This window comes from Doryrhamphus excisus, linkage group LG6 (genome assembly GCF_037039965.1).
Source record: "Doryrhamphus excisus strain RoL-2023G ecotype Guam linkage group LG6, RoL_Dexc_Guam_v1.1, whole genome shotgun sequence".
NCBI classification, from domain to species: Eukaryota; Metazoa; Chordata; class Actinopteri; order Syngnathiformes; family Syngnathidae; genus Doryrhamphus; species Doryrhamphus excisus.
In genome coordinates, this window is record NC_136362.1 from 9,904,096 (window position 1) to 9,924,219 (window position 20,124).

The 20,124-nt window shown below is 41.9% G+C and overlaps 3 protein-coding genes across 4 annotated transcripts in view; 2 read left to right on the forward strand and 1 right to left on the reverse strand.

Moving 5' to 3' along the window:
* The window catches only part of chd8 (chromodomain helicase DNA binding protein 8), a 35,537-nt gene extending 30,202 nt beyond the window's left edge, over positions 1 to 5,335 (forward strand). Inside the window, exons 32-39 of the mRNA XM_058069105.2 lie at positions 28 to 672; positions 745 to 845; positions 949 to 1,161; positions 2,409 to 2,501; positions 2,577 to 2,690; positions 2,761 to 2,862; positions 2,951 to 3,055; positions 4,063 to 5,335. Coding sequence (XP_057925088.2) covers positions 28 to 672; positions 745 to 845; positions 949 to 1,161; positions 2,409 to 2,501; positions 2,577 to 2,690; positions 2,761 to 2,862; positions 2,951 to 3,055; positions 4,063 to 4,440 — 1,751 coding nt within the window. The 3' untranslated portion in view covers positions 4,441 to 5,335. The remainder of the gene's footprint in view (positions 1 to 27; positions 673 to 744; positions 846 to 948; positions 1,162 to 2,408; positions 2,502 to 2,576; positions 2,691 to 2,760; positions 2,863 to 2,950; positions 3,056 to 4,062) is intronic.
* Positions 5,336 to 6,016: 681 nt separating this feature from the next.
* tox4a (TOX high mobility group box family member 4 a) lies at positions 6,017 to 14,830 on the forward strand. The gene is made up of 9 exons (XM_058069020.2): positions 6,017 to 6,474; positions 6,541 to 6,606; positions 7,084 to 7,383; positions 8,510 to 8,752; positions 8,826 to 9,134; positions 10,114 to 10,194; positions 10,267 to 10,947; positions 13,274 to 13,413; positions 13,512 to 14,830. The coding sequence occupies exons 1-9, from the start codon at positions 6,370 to 6,372 to the stop codon at positions 13,567 to 13,569; spliced, it is 1,983 nt and encodes a 660-aa protein (XP_057925003.2). The 5' UTR covers positions 6,017 to 6,369; the 3' UTR covers positions 13,570 to 14,830.
* Positions 14,831 to 16,618: 1,788 nt separating this feature from the next.
* On the reverse strand, positions 16,619 to 19,832 carry LOC131125122 (uncharacterized). 2 transcript variants are annotated; one of them, XM_058066328.2, is made up of 4 exons: positions 19,413 to 19,832; positions 19,142 to 19,212; positions 18,966 to 19,029; positions 16,619 to 17,769 (listed from the first exon to the last, which is right to left on the reverse strand). In XM_058066328.2, the coding sequence occupies exons 1-4, from the start codon at positions 19,663 to 19,665 to the stop codon at positions 16,907 to 16,909; spliced, it is 1,251 nt and encodes a 416-aa protein (XP_057922311.2). In that variant the 5' UTR covers positions 19,666 to 19,832; the 3' UTR covers positions 16,619 to 16,906. The 2 variants fall into 2 exon arrangements, with proteins under 2 accessions (XP_057922311.2, XP_057922310.2); XM_058066327.2 differs by having other exon boundaries at positions 18,966 to 19,032.
* Positions 19,833 to 20,124: the final 292 nt, after the last annotated feature.

Genomic DNA, 20,124 nt, shown 5'->3' on the forward strand with positions numbered 1-20,124 from the left:
TACTTATGATGTTGGTTCAATTCCCAGATACGTCATCGGGTCCCCAGACTGTGGCGCCCATCACAGAGGAACGTGCTTCCCGGACACTTTACCGCATTAGCCTCCTCCGGCGCCTTCGTGAGCGAGTCCTCCCCCACCCTTCCCTGGAAGAGCGTCTGCCACTGGCCCCGCCCAGCTCCGAGTTGCCCACCTGGTGGAACATACCCGACCATGACCGCCAGCTCATGCTGGGCACGGCGCTCCACGGTGTCAGCCGCACCGAGCTCTCAATCTTCTCCGACCCTCAGTTCACTTTCAGCGCGGCCCGAGATGAATTCATTCAGAACCAGCAAGCCGCGCTTCCGCCTCAGCCGCCGCCGCAGCCCATCATGCACCTCGGCCAGCCCAAGTCTGACGGGGAGGTGTCCGGTGGGAAGGAGGAAGGCCAAGAAGAGGATATTAGGTTGCTCGGGGGGGAAATCGGTGCTAATCTGCAGAGTACGCCTTTGGGTCTCCATGACGCCAAGGCACAGGCGCAGACCTGGAGCTTCAAGAAGAACAAGGCCAAGGGAGGGAGCAAAGGCGAAGAAGGCGGCTCCGATTCGGATTCCGATTCGGACTCGGGGTCGTCGTCGTCTGATCGATCGGGCAGCAGTGACGACAGCGGAGATAGTGATGAAGAGGTGGATGGAGGTGAGTTAGCATTCGATTTTAGCATAGTGGTTTTTTTTGCCGCTCCAAAGACAAAAGTCTTTGTTTTCTTAGCAGGCATGAAGACGTGTGATGAAGATAACAGTTTAATCTCCATGACCTTGTCTCAAGATGGCATTCCACCTTCTGATCCAATAAGAGTAGACTGGCCCAAGGTGAGTAAAATGAAAAAAAAACTTAATAACTTAAAAATTAATCAATTTATGTTCAATTATTTAATTAAAAAAATGGATGGATGCATCTCTCATTTCAATTCAGGACCGTGTGCTGATCAACCGTCTGGACAGTTTGTGTACGCTGGTGCTGACCGGACAGTGGCCATCGGGGCGGCGTTACGTCTCCGAGGCTCATCTCAACGCAAACTCGGAACTGGCAGGAGACGAGATGGCCTACGCTCGCGCGGCCCGCAAGCCCATCGGCATGTCTGGAGGAGAAGGAGAGGATGGAGAATTCACAGTCAAGCTCCTCAAGGTAAAATTGTTGTTGCGTCTTTTGTGTGTGTGTGTGTGTGTGTGTGTGTGTGTGGAACGCTGTTCATCGTTATTCGGAATGGACCTCATGTTCTTGTCCGTGCTGGTCGCATGGTGCCTCGCCTTGTTGGACTAAAGGCTTATCTTATCTTATCTGAAGGGGAAAAACATCAAGCGGACTTAATGTGCCATCCATCCGACACACAGTTGTAAATATCTGTCATAACTTTGTCCATTGAGGGACGCATATGGAAAAAGTCAAGTCTTTTTCTTCCATTGTTGGAGTGAGTGGAAAAAAATTTGCAATTTGGAGGTGGGGGGGGGGGGGATAGTGGTGGATCCCGCATCCAAACCAGTTGGGAATCATCATATGTCATTGGATGGTCATATCACCTCGTACTTCGGTACGAGGTAGATTATTAAAAAAATAAAATAAAAATTAAAAAAAACCTTAAACTGTATTCTGGAAAGCAGGAAGTGAACAAATGTAACAGTTGCTGATTGTAAAAGTACCAGATGGAGGGGTAGGATTTAATAAGATTTGCTTCTTAAATTATTAAATATAAAGAAATATTATTAAATATATATAATAAATAAAACAAAAAATACAAAATAAAATAAAAAAATACAAAATAAAATTAAAAATAATAAAAAATTAAAAAACATTTAAAAAACAAACAAACGTTAAACTACATTAGGAAAGCAGGAAGTGAACAAATGTAACAGTTACTGATTGTAAAAGTACCAGATGGAGGGGGAGGATTTAATAAGATTTGCTTATTAAATTATTAAATATAAAGAAATATTATTAAATATATAATAAATAAAATAAATAAAAAAATACAAAGTAAAATTTAAAAAAATACAAAGTAAAATTAAAAATAATGAAAAAATAAAAAACATTTAAAAAAATATATTGACACTATGGTACCCATTATGTCATTGTATGGTCATATCACCTCCTACTTAGGTACTTAGGTACATTATTAGAGAAAAAAAAACAAAACCTTAAACTATATTAGGAAAGCAGGAAGTGAACAAATGTAACAGTTACTGATTGTAAAAGTACCAGATGGAGGGGTAGGATTTAATAAGCTTTGCTTCTTCCTACTCCTTTTGGACATGTGGAACTGTGAACTGATTATGTGATGCATTCAATTGCAATCTGATGCATGTTCAAATGAAATAAAACCATTACCATTACCAAGCCGTGGTGTATATCAGAGCTCTGTCTCCTGTTTTTCCCAGGAGGAGGGTCTGAAGCTGACCTTCTCCAAGCAGGCGCTGATGCCCAACGGATCGGGAGGCGAGAGCAGTCGCAAGCGACGCAAGGACCAAGAGGTACCCGAATGGGGCTGCAGCAACAACCGCACCTTATCTAGTTTACTGACTTCCTGCTGTCTGCCTCTGCTCTAGTTATCAGACCCAGATGGACTCCTTGATCCACTGGAACGTATACCTCGGCGCCGGGACCCGCCCACCTGGCTCAAAGAGAACCCAGATTATGAAGTAGAAGGAGACATGCTGGAGGTACGAACGCTTATCAGGGCTGCAATGTCAATGTCGACGTTTTCTGACGTCAAACGTCTTGTGGTTGTAGCTTCTCGTAAACAGGAGCAAACGGAAGAGGAGGAGGAGGGCAGATAAAGTCCTGACGGGCAACGAGAAGGTCAAACTTATTAACATGAGGACTGGAAAAAAGGTGAGACAGAGACGACATGCTGGCACTGCAACATTTGTTGCATAAATAAAGTTTTTTTTTGTTTTTTTTTTTTAACCCCACATTTAAGATTGGAGCAGCGTTCTGTCCGATGCTGCAAGACCTCCGAGAATATCTGGAGGAAAATCCTGATTTCGTCGTCATGCCGGATTGGTCGGAAACAGTTCGGAACTCGGTATGTCCTGCAACGCCGATACGGTTGTCACTCGTTTATTGAGGTTGGTTCCGCACGATGGTCGAGTTGTTAGCATGCGGGTGAAGACCGGGGTTAGAAAATCTACCACTTCCACACAAGTTGGGAGTTTTTTTTTTTTTTTTTCCCCTCTCCCACTGTATCACCTAGTGGACAGAATACTACATATCACTTGTATTTCAAAATGTTTTGACTAATTAATTTCTGCAAAAAAAAAATGACATAGTGAGGGTGTCATAATGCTTAATAAGCTTTGCTTATTAAATTATTAAATCTAAAGAAATATTATTAAATATATATATAATAAATAAAATAAATACAAAATAATAAAAAATAAAAAAACATTAAAAAAAACAAACAAACCTTAAACTATATTAGGAAAGCAGGAAGTGAACAAATGTAACAGTTACTGATTGTAAAAGTACCAGATGGAGGGGTAGGATTTAATAAGCTTTGCTTATTAAATTATTAAATATAAAGAAATATTATTAAATATATAAAAAAATACAAAATAAAAAATACAAAATAAAAAATACAAAATAAAATATTTAAATATATATAAAAAAATATATAAATATATAAAATTAATTATTAAATTAATAAAAAACATTTAAAAAAACAAACAAACCTTAAGACTATATTGGGAAAGCAGGAAGTGGTCGAGTTGTTAGCATGCGGGGAAGACCGGGGTTAGAAAATCTACCACTTCCACACAAGTTGGGAGGGTCCCCCCCCCCCTTCTCCCACTGTATCACCTAGTGGGCAGAATACTACATATCACTTGTATTTCAATATGTTTTGACTAATTAATTTCTGCAAAAAAAAATGACATAGTGAGGGAGTGATAATGGAACCGCAATATTACGAGGGACGACTATTTGCTTTGGAGCCTTGTCACTCGGTGACGTAGGAGCCTAATTCCACTAGCATAATCGGTGTGTGTGTGGAAAAGACTTGTCACCTTTTCTTTCACCGTTCTGCTCTTCCAGGGCTTTTTACCCGAAGCGTTCTTCCACCGACTACTCAACGAGTACACAGAGATCCCGAAGAAAAGCCGCCACCGCCATCACCACCACCACCATCACCACCATCACCACCACCAACACACTCCAGAGCCCACTCCTGAAAACCCCTACCTAGAAGGCGTAGAGGAGGAGACCCTGGTCTCGGATGGAGCGTACATGATGGACGAGGAGGACCTGGAGACTTCCCAACACTTCCTCACCAGCCCAGACTTCGATGTAAAAATAGAGGCCGGCGACAGCCTTTCCCAAGGAGACTATGACAGCTCGGATCAGGAGGCCCTATTGGACGATGTCATCCTCACGCAGAAGGACTCTGACTCGTCATCCAGCTCAGAGGATTGACTCTGAACCCCCCACTTAGTCCCTGTCGGAAAGTGCTTCACTATTCCTCATTTATTTTTACCTTTATGTATACAATTATTGATGAATTTATGTTGCTACTTTTTTTTTTTTGTCATGAAAGAGCAGGTTTGCACCCATGTTTTCTTTTCCCATCAACAAGAACTTCAATCTTTCTCCTCAGTCCTCCACTGTAGCCACTGTCTGGATGGCAATCATCACTCTTACTTTAAGGCCCACTATCCTCCTCCACTCAACTCATATTGAGGATGCTCCCATCACATTCCCAGCTGTGACCAAAAGGGGACCTCCGTTGTGCTGTAGATACCCTTTTTCTTATCTAGGAACCGAAAAAAGGGTCCAGAGCAGGACGTGTACCGAGTTCATTGGCATCCCACGATCCACACACCCCACCCCCCCCAAGCCAGCCTTGTGCTGTCACGTCACCTTTTGTGAACTTGGGGATCCAGTACGGATGTGCCGTTAATGTTTTAACTGTGTGGGGGGGACGGGACGGCGGACGGTGTGTGGCGCTTTAGTTACTGAGGCAGGAAAGAAAAGATGGTTGTATTGTATCATGTAGATCAGGTAAGTTGTGTTACTATGGTGCAAAGTCGACAACAATGAGTTGCTATTCTTGTTTTATGATATGATTGTATCTGTGACATGAATAACAGCAATCTACAGTGAAATGGAGTCTTGTGTGTTATTGTCCCATTCACACAGCAATATTCAGGTCATGTGTAACTTCCAACTGAGATATTAATAGTCGTGTCCACTCATGTTTCATTAAAAGATTGCAGAAGTGTACCTGTTTTGTTATGGAATATAGATTTTTACAAAAATATTTTGACATTTTTGTCACTTCTTTTGTGCCAGTAAACTGACATTTTCTTTAGAAAATACAGCTGTTCTCCTCCATGACTGCTCCAAATACACAGCTGGGTTTTTACTTTTATTTATTATATATATATATGGGTGGAATAATAATTATTACCAAGCTTGTATGTAAGGTTAAATATTTTTAAAAGTCAAACAATTAAGCCCACGTATGAGCTGACGTCACAAATGTAATTGACGTTCATTTAATTTAAATATAAAGCCATTCCAGTACGTGCCCAAAACAGAAAAGTGACATTGACGCCATTATTTAAAGATGACCAGTGAAACTCATTAGACCCGGAAGGTGGCGCTGTAGACTTTTAAGTTGACAAACCTTCCGCCAACCTGTCATGCATCAATCTTTAATCAAATTACACGAAAATCGATAGTTTGAGCGCAATGTAAATAACACTAGTGATGTAATAAAAGTACATTTTAGTGGTTCGGTCCACATTTTAAACGTTTTACTGATCTGACGTAAACGTCACAGACGAGGTTGCATTCATGTCCATTTCACCGTTCGGAAAACTGACTGCTCCTCATTCTGAACAATATAAAATACAGTAGTAATACAATTCTTAACAGCTGTTGTTGAAATTTAAATTGGAATAGTACACGCAATACATTTGAATATGCTTCAAAGCGTTTTTAATTGACTGTTTTATTTTACTAGAACACGTGCTCCACGAGTTCCCTGTTTCCTTTCATGGTCTCTCTCTGTTTTCCGACTGTCCTTGAAGTTGTCTGGGTCCACTCGCACGATTGAATGGGTTTGTTGTTTCACTTCATCTTTACACTCAAACCTGTGCTATTTTGGAGTCTTACATAATTTCTACAATACCGAGTAATCATTTTGGATGCGGGTGTCGGCCCTAACTGTCAATTTCCCCATATTCTAACGTAATAGAACAGGGTTGTGTTAGTGGTTAGCTAGCTGCTAGCATCCCCTTTTTGTTTGAATGGTCGACGATCTCAATGAATTGGATAAGTTCCTGTATTACACAAACGCAAGCAACGTGTGAGATAGTTTAATAACGTTATTGTTTCAAAATGGACCTTAATTTTTATGCCGGGCTGGCGGATGGATGTGCTCAAAATGTTGACCCGGAGTTTTTGGACAGCCAAGCGTATGGTACATACCCCGAAGGAAACAAGGTAACGTGTTTGCTAAGATGATACACACTTAGTTGTTTTCCTTTTAATGCTAACGCTCTGTTTCAGTTTTCCGAGGGCAGCGATAGTTTTCTCGCCATTGGTGGTTCTGCTCATCACTTTTTGACCGCTGAGGTAAGAGTGTTAACGTTTTATACGAACGGTTGTGTTTCAAATTCGCGCACTTGCACGTATACGCCATTTGAGTGCATAAAGTGCGTACGGCGAAATAATACAGTGCACTGCCAGTACCCGGATGTTACACTCAACACGCCCATATTGTGAGTGCGCAGCGAAGCGCGCGAGATAGTCGCCATCTTGGTTACGTAGCTTAAGGGGAGGGACTCGATTGGTTTTCGATTCGCAATTACAAATAAGGGAAGAAAGGGAAGCTAATAAATATTATAATCGTCAGTTTTGGTAAGTGCGCAACGAGAGTCATCTATTTGGTCAAAAAGGAACAAAGCACGCAGTGTACATATGGAAGTGCACGAATTGAAGCACAGCTGAAGTTGTTACAACTTCCGCATTTCCGTACAGAAGACGCCATATCTGTGCCAAAAAAAACAACAACAACAAAAACCCAAATAACCGTTATATGCCCACACACAGCAAACCTTCCACACCCCGAGTCTCGGGGATGAAGTTTTCGAGATCCCCCCCATTTCACTCGACCCAGACTCGTCCCTCAGCCTTAATGACACCGTGTCCCACTTCGAGTTAGCTGACGGGTCAGGGGGCGCCGTGGGACCTCCAGCTGCTCGGAGCCTCGTTAGCAACCTGGTGGTGGAGGCGAATGATCCATCTTTTGCATCAACCTTCGTGAACAGCAGCTCCCAAGGCCTGGAACATCTTCGCATGGAGGCCATGGCTCAGACCGGTGGAGGAGCCCTGCTCAGTTCCTCATCACTGGTGCGTACATCTCTTAGTAATTAATTGTTTTTGTAATTGTTTACTCAACTGAAGAGAGTATCAGGTGTCTTTTTAGCGATACCGCACTAGAGGAGAGACTCTTATGGAGCAGCTACACACCATAACCGGCACAGAAAACTCTCTAGATCTTCCAGAATCCGCTCCTATTCCAATTAAATTAACTTAAAGGACATATTTTACTCATTTTCGGTCCTTTGTATTGAGTCGTGGACTCCTATGGAGCAGCTACACACCATAACCCGCACAGAAAACTTTCTAGATCTTCCAGAATTTGCTCCTATTCGAGTTAAATTAATTTCCTAGATCTTCCAGAATCTGCTCCTATTCCAATTAAATTAACTTAAAGGACATATTTTACTAATTTTTGGTCTTTTGTATTGAGTTGTGGACTCCTTTGGAGCAGCTACACACCATAACCCGCACAGAAAACTTTCTAGATCTTCCAGAATCTGCTACTATTCCAAGTAAATTAACTTAAAGGACATATTTTACTAATTTTTGGTCTTTTGTATTGAGTTGTGGACTCCTTTGGAGCAGCTACACACCATAACCCGCACAGAAAACTTTCTAGATCTTCCAGAATCTGCTACTATTACAAGTAAATTAACTTAAAGGACATATTTTACTAATTTTCGGTCTTTTGTTTTGAGTTGTGGACTCCTATGGGGCAGCTACACACCATAACCCGCACAGACAACTTTCTAGATCTTCCAGAATCTGCTCTTATTCCAATTCAATTAACTTAAAGGACATATTTTACTCATTTTTGGTCTTTTGTATTGAGTTGTGGACTCCTTTGGAGCAGCTACACACCATAACCCGCACAGAAAACTTTCTAGATCTTCCAGAATCTGCTCTTATTCCAATTCAATTAACTTAAAGGACATATTTTACTAATTTTTGGTTTTTTGTATTGAGTTGTGGACTCCTATGGAGCAGCTACACACCATAACCCGCACAGAAAACTTTCTAGATCTTCCAGAATCTGCTCCTAATCCAGTTCTTGGTTTTTGTGCTTCCCGCGAATACGCAAGCTGCCGAACCCAACTTTATAGGATAATCACATAATTTCTATCTTATTGTCCTCATTTTCATCTGCATTTAGGAGCTGGGTGACAGCAGCGGGTCCCATTTCAGCAGTTCGTCCCCTATGACCATCGACGTACAACTTGCCGACATTACTCACGGTCTAATGGGAAGCGGTCAGCTAGCTACAATCAACCAGACGGAGTTGGCGATGGGCCTGGGAGAAGGCGGACATCCTGCAGAGTCCTCAGAACAGAAGCCACTGTCGCCAACATCTTCCCCAGCTGGCTCCTTACAAGACGAGGACATGGATGACTTCAAGGTGAGAGGTCATTCACAACCACTATTATGGTCCCGCAACTCCAACCATATCATCTGATGTGTCCTTGTCACAGAGGAGCGTGCTGGTGGACTCCCCTATGTCTCTGTCCTCATCCTATCCAGCTCTGCAGTCCTCCATCACCGTGGCAACAGCCAAAAGGGGCTCGGGGACACCAACCACATCGCAACCGGTTGCAGTGGTGGCAAAGAAAGGGAGGAAGAAGAAAGACCCAAATGAGCCGCAGAAACCGGTTTCTGCATACGCGCTGTTCTTCAGAGACACTCAAGCCGCCATCAAGGGCCAGAATCCAAACGCATCTTTTGGGGAGGTGTCAAAGATTGTGGCGTCCATGTGGGACAGCCTGGCTGAGGAGCAGAAGCAGGTGGGTTGGACTAATCCGCTACCATTTTTATTCACTTACATCAGGGGTCTCAAACTTGGGGGCCACTGGAGCTCGGGTCTAGGTGAGACTGGGCCGCATCAGGTTTTCAAAAAAAAACCCAAAAAACTCATTTATTAAAAACCAAAAAATTAAAAAAAACTTCGCCTTGGTAAATTAAAGCTCTGATAAAACATTCCACTGTTCTCAAATATCTTAATTTTTATTTTTCTACACTAAATAAGATGAAAAATAAATAAACAAATCAAGAATAAAGAAAATCAATCAATCAGTATTAAATAAATAAATATAATAATAAGAATAAAACGGCAAATAATAAAAACATAAGAAACCACATATAGTTGGTGGGTAGACAAATTATTTTTTTCAGATTAAAATGAAAAAAGCATTATTAGAGCCCTGTAGACATGACAAAACACGACTATAGTCACATTTATACTCTTTGTATTTACAACATATTGCGCAACTGCAGGGTCTTGAGACACATGCTAACTCGCAAACTAGAGAGCTAGCGACCTAAACGGTAGCCTCCAAGTTATTTCCTTTAAACTTAAAAAGCCAAAAACTTACCACTTCCACACGGATAGGGAGGATAACTATTAACAGTTATTTAACCTTTAACATGAACATTAATCAAACGTAATAATTTTTTCTGGGTACATGATACCATACAGCATCCATATCAAACTTGCGCGGGCCGCACTAACATTAAACTTTCATATCAAGGCGGGGGCCTCAAACTAGTGCCGCGTGTTTTGAGACCCCTGACTTACATTGATGGTGTCCAAAATGCGGCCCAAGGGTAAGTTGCCCATTGCTCGATTGTTATTGTTCCATCCATATTTTAGCCCGCTTGTCCTGCTGGAGTCTATCCCAGCTGATGATGGGCGAGATGGTATATGATGATGGTTGAAGTTTAGCAAATGAAACTTGTACTTGTTGACCTGCTCGTCTCCTTCAGGTGTATAAAAGAAAAACAGATGCAGCGAAAAAGGAGTACTTGAAAGCCCTCGCAGCTTATCGAGCCAATCAGCTGTCACAGGTAAGATTGTGTTGACCCAGCGTGTGTTTATCACTCCCGCCTTTTCTAACGCATCATCTCCTCTCACACCAGCCTGCCTGTGAGGAGGCGGAAGCTGCGTCTTCACCATCTCCACCTCAGGTCAGCCAAGCTCCCGCCGCCGTCGTCGTCCGTCCGCTAAATAACCCCGAAGAGAACACCATCACCAATATTTGTGCCTCCAACATCATTCTGAACGTCCCAGAGATGGCCACACGGTCCCGCACGGGGGCAAACAAACCAACAACAGCCGCAGCAGCCCCCCCGGCTCAGGCCATCACCAAGATCCTAATCCCAAAGCACATGCTGCAGGCAGGGGGTCAGCTCGTCACGCTTCTACCCGGCGGCGTCCACGGCCTGCAGCCGACCCTCCTGGTAGCGGGTGCCCCCCGCCAGCCGCCGCCTCTGCAGCAGATGCAGAACGCACCACCTCCGCCGCCACTCCAGCAGATGGCGCCGGCGCCGCCACGTTTGCTGGCTAAGCCCCGCGAGGGAGGGAGCGTACCGGGGCCCGCCGTGACCCTCACAGCGGCCCCTCCGCCTCCGCTGCAGATAAAAATAGTTCCCGCCTCTTTTCAGAGAAAGGACACGTTGCCCATCATCATCCCCGCCACTGTGGCGTCAGTCGTGTCTGCGTCCGCGCCAGCGGCCGCCATGCAGGTTGGGAGGTCTGCTGAGTCAGCAGGTCAGCAAGATGAGGAGGTTGTCGTCTCAGAGGTGCTGCCCTCAGAAGAGGTACATATTTACATATTAGAAATATGTAAATATATATTCATATTAATCGGTAGGCCGGCATTCCAATTCCTATTTTTCCAGAATAGGAAGAAGTTTCCCATATTAAACACAATTGTTTGTGTGTAAAGTAGAACCTTGATATTTTTCTGGGGTTGCATTCAAAGACAAGCCGTGATTTGTGAGGAATTGAGTCGGCCACACAAATGTATATAACACACCTCACTCACGGTGCAACCAAAAATAACACACCACGGGGATTGTGCGCACATCGAAATAAGCGCTTAGACACGAATACACATGCAAAACTAACAATTTATAACCTGCAAGACATGCTGGGAAAGCATCTGCCAAGACTTCCCAGCATACCTTGTGGGTTATAAATGAGTATAATATAGTACTTTTAACGCACACAATATGTATACCTCAGAAATACACAAACATATTGTACCAATATGAGTTTAAAATGAAAAAAAAAAACATTTTAAAGTTTTCCCATAATGCAAATTTGTCTTTAATCGGAGCTCAAGCAGCATAGAAAATGGTGGCTGTTGTTGCAATTCTGCTTCTGTTCACCAGAGGGAGGCTGACGTCATTGCAGCTCAGATGCATCGTCATATTTATGTGGTGCACCTTTTGAGTGTTAAGTTGCTGTGTGATGAGTCAAATGTTTTAGTGCAGTGTTCTTTTTGAGTCAGGCTGTTGTATTGTTATGTACAACGACCACCTGCGTTTTCAAACAAGGTTGTTCTGAGTGCACTGACAGCTCGTGATTGGCTCCTTCCAAAGAAAGCGCTGCCGCTTCTGTTCACCAGAGGGAGGCTGACGTCATTGCAGCTTTTGCATATTTATTTGGTGCACCTTTTGAGTGTTAAGTTGCTGTGTGATGAGTCGAATGTTTTAGTGCAGTGTTCTTTTTGAGTCAGGGTATTGTATTGTATTGTTATACTGCTTAAACAAGCTTGTTGTGAGTGCACTGTCAGCTCGTGATTGGCTCCTTCCAAAGAAAGCGCTGCTGCTTCTGTTCACCAGAGGGAGGCTGACGTCATTGCAGCTCAAATGCATCTTTTGCATATTTATTTGGTGCACCTTGCGAGTGTTAAGTTGCTGTGTGATGAGTCGAATGTTTTAGTGCAGTGTTCTTTTTGAGTCAGGCTGTTGTATTGTATTGTTATACTGCTTAAACAAGCTTGTTTTGAGTGCACTGACAGAAAGAAAGCACTGCCGCTTCTGTTCACCAGAGGGAGGCTGACGTCATTGCAGCTCAAATGCATTTTTTGCATATTTATTTGGTGCACCTTTCGAGTGTTTAGTTGCTGTGTGATGAGTCAAATGTTTTAGTGCAGTGTTCTTTTTGAGTCAGGCTGTTGTATTGTATTGTTATACTGCTTAAACAAGCTTGTTTTGAGTGCACTGACAGCTCGTGATTGGCTCCTTCCAAAGAAAGCGCTGCTGCTTCTGTTCACCAGAGGGAGGCTGACGTCATTGCAGCTTAAATGCATCTTTTGCATATTTATTTGGTGCACCTTTTGAGTGTTAAGTTGCTGTGTGATGAGTCGAATCTTTTAGTGCAGTGTTCTTTTTGAGTCAGGCTGTTGTATTGTATTGTTATACTGCTTAAACAAGCTTGTTTTGAGTGCACTGACAGAAAGAAAGCACTGCCGCTTCTGTTCACCAGAGGGAGGCTGACGTCATTGCAGCTCAAATGCATTTTTTGCATATTTATTTGGTGCACCTTTCGAGTGTTTAGTTGCTGTGTGATGAGTCAAATGTTTTAGTGCAGTGTTCTTTTTGAGTCAGGCTGTTGTATTGTATTGTTATACTGCTTGAACAAGCTTGTTGTGAGTGCACTGACAGCTCGTGATTGGCTCCTTCCAAAGAAAGCGCTGCTGCTTCTGTTCACCAGAGGGAGGCTGACGTCATTGCAGCTCAAATGCATCTTTTGCATATTTATTTGGTGCACCTTTCAAGTGTTTAGTTGCTGTGTGATGAGTCGAATGTTTTAGTGCAGTGTTCATTTTGAGTCAGGCTGTTGTATTGTATTGTTATACTGCTTGAACAAGCTTGTTGTGAGTGCACTGACAGCTTGTGATTGGCTCCTTCCAAAGAAAGCGCTGCTGCTTCTGTTCACCAGAGGGAGGCTGACGTCATTGCAGCTTAAATGCATCTTTTGCATATTTATTTGGTGCACCTTTCAAGTGTTAAGTTGCTGTGTGATGAGTCGAATGTTTTAGTGCAGTGTTCTTTTTGAGTCAGGCTATTGTATTGTATTGTTATACTGCTTAAACAAGCTTGTCACTGACTCGGACACATTTCCTCACACTTTCAGGACGAGATGGAGGTGAACGAGTCGTGCGAGGCGGCAGCGGCGTGCGTGTGTGTGAGGTCGGGCTGCACCAACCCGGCAGTGGAGAGCCAAGACTGGGATAAAGAATACTGCAGCAATGAATGTGTGGCCTCCCACTGCAGGTAGCTTCCCTATACATTAGCTTTGTCATCCAGCAACACACTGAAACCTGCTAGCTAAACCTTATTAACCTCTCATGTAAACGCTTGTCTTTTCTTAGCAATATTTTTAAGGCGTGGTGCTCCATCAGGAACCAGACCATGGGAACGGTGAAATAAAAGACTATTGGCTGATGATGGCACGCCTTAATCAAGACTTTGAAGCATCCTGAAGGTTGTTCGACGCAAGTACACAAACATTTTTCAGTTTCAGTCGTTTGACACGCTGATTATTCTTTTTATATACAGTCCCTGTTTTGGAAATACCGTACTCAAGTTAGATGAAAAACCAAATGAGGAACTTTCTATCTGCTTTTTGTACGCCACAAACTGTTGCCAACTTCACATTTTTCCGAATAAATGAGCACATATTGCACGCTGTTAATATTCATTCATTTTCTACCTCATTATGGTCGGGGGGGGGGGTGCTGGAGCCTATCACAGGTGTCTTCGAGTGAGAAGGCGGGGCCAGCCAATCACAGGGCACATATAGACAAACAACCATTCAAACTCACATTCATACCTATGGACAATTTGGAGTCGCTAATTAACCTAGCATGTTTTTGGAATGTGGGAGGAAACCGGAGTACCTGGAGAAAACAGGGAAAACATGCAAACTCCATACAGAGATGTCCGAGTGTGGAATTGAACACTCGTCTCCTAGCTGTGAGGTCTGCGCGCCAACCACTCGACCGCCGTGCCGCCATGATGTTAATGAATGAGCGCAAAAGTGACTATAGGGGTGTTATTTCATGTCTAGAGGGCTCTAGTAATATTGAAACCTGTATTTAGGTCATAAACATGGCTTCAACTGTATACAAATGTTTGATTATATCAATAAGAAATACTCCTTATGACAGTCTGATGTGGAAGGGATTATTCCCCCATGCAAGGGGTGGAATTGAACTCAGGTCTTCTAGCTGTAAGGTCTGTGCGCTAACCACTCGTCCGCCGTGCAGCCCCACTGTTAATATGTCAAGTAATATTATTACAAATCAATACTACTTTATACAGCAATACGTAATTGGAGAGGTCACATGTACAGCTGTTGTGATGGGAATGTGAAAATAAAGATTGTTTATGTGCGATAAGCCACTACTGCACTGTGTGAATACAAGAGACTAAATTGTTCAAGGTTGCGCAAGTCCACACACACACACACACACACACACACACACACGCACACACACTACAATGGGAATCTTCTCTTGTAGGGGAGACACATACAAGTCGCTCACATTGAGAGTTTTAGGAGTCTACTCGTATCAGAAACAGGATTTATTCCCTCTATACCAAAAATCTAAGGAAATGTGAATCACATGACAAGAACAGTAAATTATGGTAATGGTTTTATTTCATTTGAACATGCATCAGATTACAATTGAATGCATCACATAATCAGTTCACAGTTCCACATGTCCAAAAGGAGTAGGAAGAAGCAAAGCTTATTAAATCCTACCCCTCCATCTGGTACTTTTTCAATCAGTAACTGTTACTTTTGTTCACTTCCTGCTTTCCTATGTATTTGTTTTTTGTATTTTTAAAAAATTATTTTAAAAAATATTATAAATTATTATAAAAAATATTACTTTTTTAATTAATTTTTTTAATGAAAAATAAAACAAAACTCAAATTATTTCTTCCCTGAGATCATATTGAATAATCAAATATTTTATTTATGACCTATTGTACAATTTTGAAAAATGAAGCAATCAAATAAAATGTTGTAACCAGTAATAAACAAGAAAATCATTTAGAATACAGACCGACGTGTGCAAAAAAAATACAAATACTGTTTTTCTTTAGAATATTACAAGTTTATTCTTGGAAAATTGCAACTTTTTTCATGTAATATTTTGAATATATTCTTGTAAAAAAAATATTTTACATTGTAGCTTGAAATCTCGTAATTATTTGACTTGAATTCCAATATTTCCACTTGATTCTTTTTCTAAACTTTTTAAACTTTTTTTATAACCTGATTTCACAAAATTACAACTCATACAAAAGTTATGTTTTTCCATTTTTGCCATTGCTCTGTGTTTATTTTAATAATCTAAAGATAAATGTAAAACGATATTCTTGTAAAAAAAAAATTCTTTTACTGTAGTTTGAAATCTCGTAATTATTTGAATTGAATTCCCATATTTTCACTTGATTCTTGTAACAATGTTTTTTCTATAACCTAATTTCACAAAAATTACAACTCATACGAAAGTTATCTTTCCATTTTTGCCATTGCTGTGTTTTTTTTAAATAATTTATCTAAAAATAAATGTAAATTAATATTCTTGTAAAAAAAAATTTTCTTTTCCACTGTAGTTTGAAATCTCGTACTTATTTGAATTGAATTCCTGTATTTTCACTTGATTCTTGTAACAATTTTTTTTCTATAACCTAATTTCACAAAAATTACAACTCATACGAAAGTTATCTTTCCATTTTTGCCATTGCTGTGTTTTTTTCAAATAATTTATCTAAAAATAAATGTAAAACAATATTCTTGTAAAAAAAAAAAATTTTCTTTTCCACTGTAGTTTGAAATCTCGTAATTATTTGAATTGAATTCCCGTATTTTCACTTGATTCTTGTAACAAAACTTTTTCTATAACCTAATTTCATAAAAATTACAACTGTAAAACTGTAAAAAAATGTAAAACGATATTCTTGTAAAAAAAAAATTCTTTTACACTGTAGTTTGAAATCTCGTACTATTTGACTTAAATTCCCATATTTTCACTTGGTTGTTGTAACAAAACATTTTCTATAACCTAATTTCACAAAAATTACAACTCTGATACAAAAGTGTCACCTATTCTGGGAAAATTGCGACTTTTTTCTCGTAATATTTTGACTATTGTAAAAAAAATTTTTTTTTTCTTTTCCACTGTAGATTGAAATCTCGTAATTATTTGACTTGATTTCCCATATTTTCACTTAATTCTTGTAATTTTTTCTATAACCTAATTTCACAAAAATTACAACTCTGATACCAAAATTATGTTTTTTCCATTTTTGCCATTGCTGTGTGTGTGTGTGTGTGTTTTTTTTTAATAACTTATCTAAAAATAAATGTAAAAAAAATAACAACATGCCACAAATGCACCTTGGAATAGCCCTGAATAGAGTGCTAGGTACCTTGTGTTGAAAAACATGACCAGTTCCACTTTATACAAAAGTATTTATTTATAACAAAGCCATCATCCTTAACATGAAATCACGACCATCTTACAAAAGTGTCTTATCAAAATCAGTAGTTCTAATACTAAACGTCTAGTATGGAGAAAAAAATACTTTAAACACTGTCTCTTTTAAGTACAAAAACATGAGTAAACAAGTATACCATCTAAACCAACTACCATCTTCTCTATCACTTGAGGGTCGGCTTGAGTGGAGACCTAACAGTGTTGGCAGTCTGAGGTAGCGAATGACGTGATCTGCCGCCGACGAGTCGCCGCTACAATCCAGCGATGGTCCTGAAGGACGGAACGAAGAGTCCGCACGAGGTGAGGTTGTGTTTCTCCAGGTTCCTCATCATCCTGAACATCTTCCCGCACATGTTGCACTGGAACGGCTTCTCCCCCGTGTGGAAGCGCAGGTGCGCTTTCAGATTATCTCGGAGTCGGAAGCTTTTATCGCAGTGCGTGCACTTGTGCGGCTTCTCCCCCGTGTGGAACCTGAGATGTCGACGGAGGTTCCTCCTGAGCGCAAATGTCTTGGAGCACTTGGTGCACGCGTACGGCTTTTCGCCCGTGTGGAAGCGTTCGTGTCGGCGAAGAATCTTGCGGCGCTTGAAGGTCTTGCGGCAGACGTCGCAGGCGTAGCCGTTGCGAGAGCGGGCCACCACTTTCTGGAGCCGCCAGACGCCGTTGCCACACGGCGTGAAGCAACAAAGGCGGTGTCCCGTGTGAACGCCTTGGTGGCGACGTAGATCTTTCGGGAGAGGCCATGTCTTTTTACTGCTGGCGGCGTTCTCCTGAATCTTCACCTCCGTTTTCGTCACGGTAAGCATGTTAACTAGCTTCACCGCACACTCGCTCTTTAGCTTCTGGTCAGGAGAGGAGACTTTCAGCTTCACCTGGAGGAGGTGGTTGTTCTTCTTTGGCGACACGATCCGTGGACGACTATTGCAACTGTCGGACGGGCCCACACCTGAGCGCTGAGGGTGGGCTTCGACGTTCGCTTCTTGCTGAGGTGCAGGAGCGTCGGGTTTCAGGAGGAGAGGACAGACAAACTTTCTATCTTCACAGGTTTCATCACTCAGGTCATTCTGAACCATAAGATGTTTCTCCTTTGGTGGAGAGCTTTGGGTAGGTCCACCTGTGAAGACGAAAAGGGAAGTGAATGCTTTCAGTCATATGAGAAAAATCATATTTAACAACAAAAAATAGCTCAGGATACGCAGGTTGATTATGTCTTCTGCCATCTAGTGGACAAACATGGAATTGTGAATTTTGGAATGTGGGAGGAAACCGGAATACCCGTAGAAAAACCATGCATGCACAGGGAGAACATGTAAACTCCACACAGAGATGGCCAAGGGTGGAATTGAACTCGGGTCTCCTAGCTGTGAGGTCTCGGTGGCAAATGTGTAAAGGTGCAAATATACCAGTGTACAGTGACAGTTAAGATGTCGTCACTACCAACAGCACTAAATTCATCACACAGCAACTTAACACCCAAAAGGTGTACCTGATACCAGACTGGTCGCCAGCCAATCACAGGGCACATATAGACAAACAACCATTCACACTCACATTCATACCTATGGACAATTTGGAGTCGCTAATTAACCTAGCATGTTTTTGGAATGTGGGAGGAAACCGGAGTACCCGGAGAAAACCCACGCATGCACGGGGAGAACATGCAAACTCCACACAGAGATGGCCGAGGGTGGAATTGAACTCGGGTCTCCTTACTGTGAGGTGGCAAATGTGTAAATGTGCAAATATACCAGTGTACAGAGACAGTTATGATGTCACTACCAACAGTACTAAATTCATCACATAGCAACTTAACACCCAAAAGATGTACCTGATACAAACCTGATATCAGACTAGTGGCCAGCCAATCACAGGGCACATATAGACAAACAACCATTCACACTCACATTGATACCTATGGACAATTTTGGAGTCGCTAATTAACCTAGCATGTTTTTGGAATGTGGGAGAAAACCCACGCATGCACGGGGAAAACATGCAAACTCCACACAGAGATGGCCGAGAGTGGACTTGAACACTCGTCTCCGAGCTGTGAGGTCTGTGCGCTAACCACTCGACCGCTGTGTCGCCATAATGTTAATGAAGGAGTGCAAAAGTGACTATAGGGGTGTTATTTCATGTCCAGAGGGCTCTAGTAATATAGAAACCTGTATTTAGGTCATAAACATGGCTTCAACTGTATAAAAATGTTTTATTATACCAATAAGAAATACTCCTTATGACAGTCTGGCGTGGAAGGGATTATTCCTGATAAATGCTGACTGTTTGCGTGGATCTTAAATAATAATTTACCGTTCAAAGTTGAATCAGCTTGCAGCTCACAATCAGTTTCAAGGACGCTCAACTCTGCTGTAGTCTGCTTAAAACGAAAAAAAAAAAACCCGGAAGTTCAACAACAGTATATATCAAAAATATAATTAACTCCCACTCTGCGTGGGAGTTAGAATCCTAGAACTCTACCGACTGACCTTCGGATTGTTTGCGGCAGAAAGAACACGACACTCCAACTCCTCCCGGCACTGTGGGGAACAATCACCATCTGTAAAAAAGTAAGAAAACTCTAAACTGGGGTTCTACAAGTGTGAAAATACAAAAAGTACACGTAATAACTGCAAGTATTATTAGTGCATGCAAATGTATAAAACACATCTACATTTTCCCCCGGCGGCTGTCTTTGCAGGCTATCCGTGCACCAAACAGGAAGTAGTAGTGTTTATTATAAACAACTGAATAGCATACTTGGATACTCGACATCTCGGTCCGCCTGCACGCCGATGCTGCGGGTCTTCTGCCCAGACCATAAACTACACTCCAACTTTCCACCCCTTTTGCGGTTCTCATCGCGGTCCGAGTCCGGTTCCGGTTCAGCAACAGCAGCCGAAGCTCGGTATCTGCTCTCGAATAGTTTAGTCAACTCCACCGCGGCGACTTTAACAAGAGCACCCAACACAGACTCCACTTGTTCGTGGATATTCACCACGTCCGCTGACATTTTGTCTTTGTTTCCCCACTTGAATGAAAAATGATAAAAGAATAATTCACGAAAGGTTTGTTTAAAAAGATATCAACAACCACATGGCTCGAGCGAGTAATGGGCGTAACGAGTGGAAGCGACGCAGTAAGCAAACGATCCGGCTTTTTGAGACAACTCTTTTTGTGCTTTATGTGTCGACACAGAATGGAGGGAGGGGTTACATATACGTTCCAGGGGTGATGTCCGGAGAGCGGTGCAACATAATTTGAGAAAGTCCTGTTTTGGAATGGCAACAAAAATTCATGAACAATTATGGAGCCGAGAAAAGAAAAATCACGACTCTCTCAAAAGAACCGAAATTCCCATCACTATTGAGCGCATGCGTACTTCGTAGCGCCAGTTTAAACGTTGACAGGAAATGGCGTAAACGCTTTTCCGCCTGGTTCCTTTTATTTTCAAAGCATTCTCTCATTTTAA

Excerpts from the sequence above, each read along its gene's own strand:
- tox4a (XM_058069020.2), top strand. The coding sequence starts at position 6,370 with ATGGACCTTAATTTTTATGCCGGGCTGGCGGATGGATGTGCTCAAAAT. Across the intron at positions 10,948-13,273 it reads AGGTGCTGCCCTCAGAAGAG|GACGAGATGGAGGTGAACGA; the intron begins GTACATATTTAC and ends TCACACTTTCAG. Across the intron at positions 13,414-13,511 it reads TGTGTGGCCTCCCACTGCAG|CAATATTTTTAAGGCGTGGT; the intron begins GTAGCTTCCCTA and ends GTCTTTTCTTAG.
- LOC131125122 (XM_058066327.2), bottom strand. The coding sequence starts at position 19,665 with ATGTCAGCGGACGTGGTGAATATCCACGAACAAGTGGAGTCTGTGTTG. Across the intron at positions 19,213-19,412 it reads CCGAGATGTCGAGTATCCAA|ATGGTGATTGTTCCCCACAG; the intron begins GTATGCTATTCA and ends ACTTTTTTACAG. Across the intron at positions 17,770-18,965 it reads AGCTGATTCAACTTTGAACG|GTGGACCTACCCAAAGCTCT; the intron begins GTAAATTATTAT and ends TCGTCTTCACAG.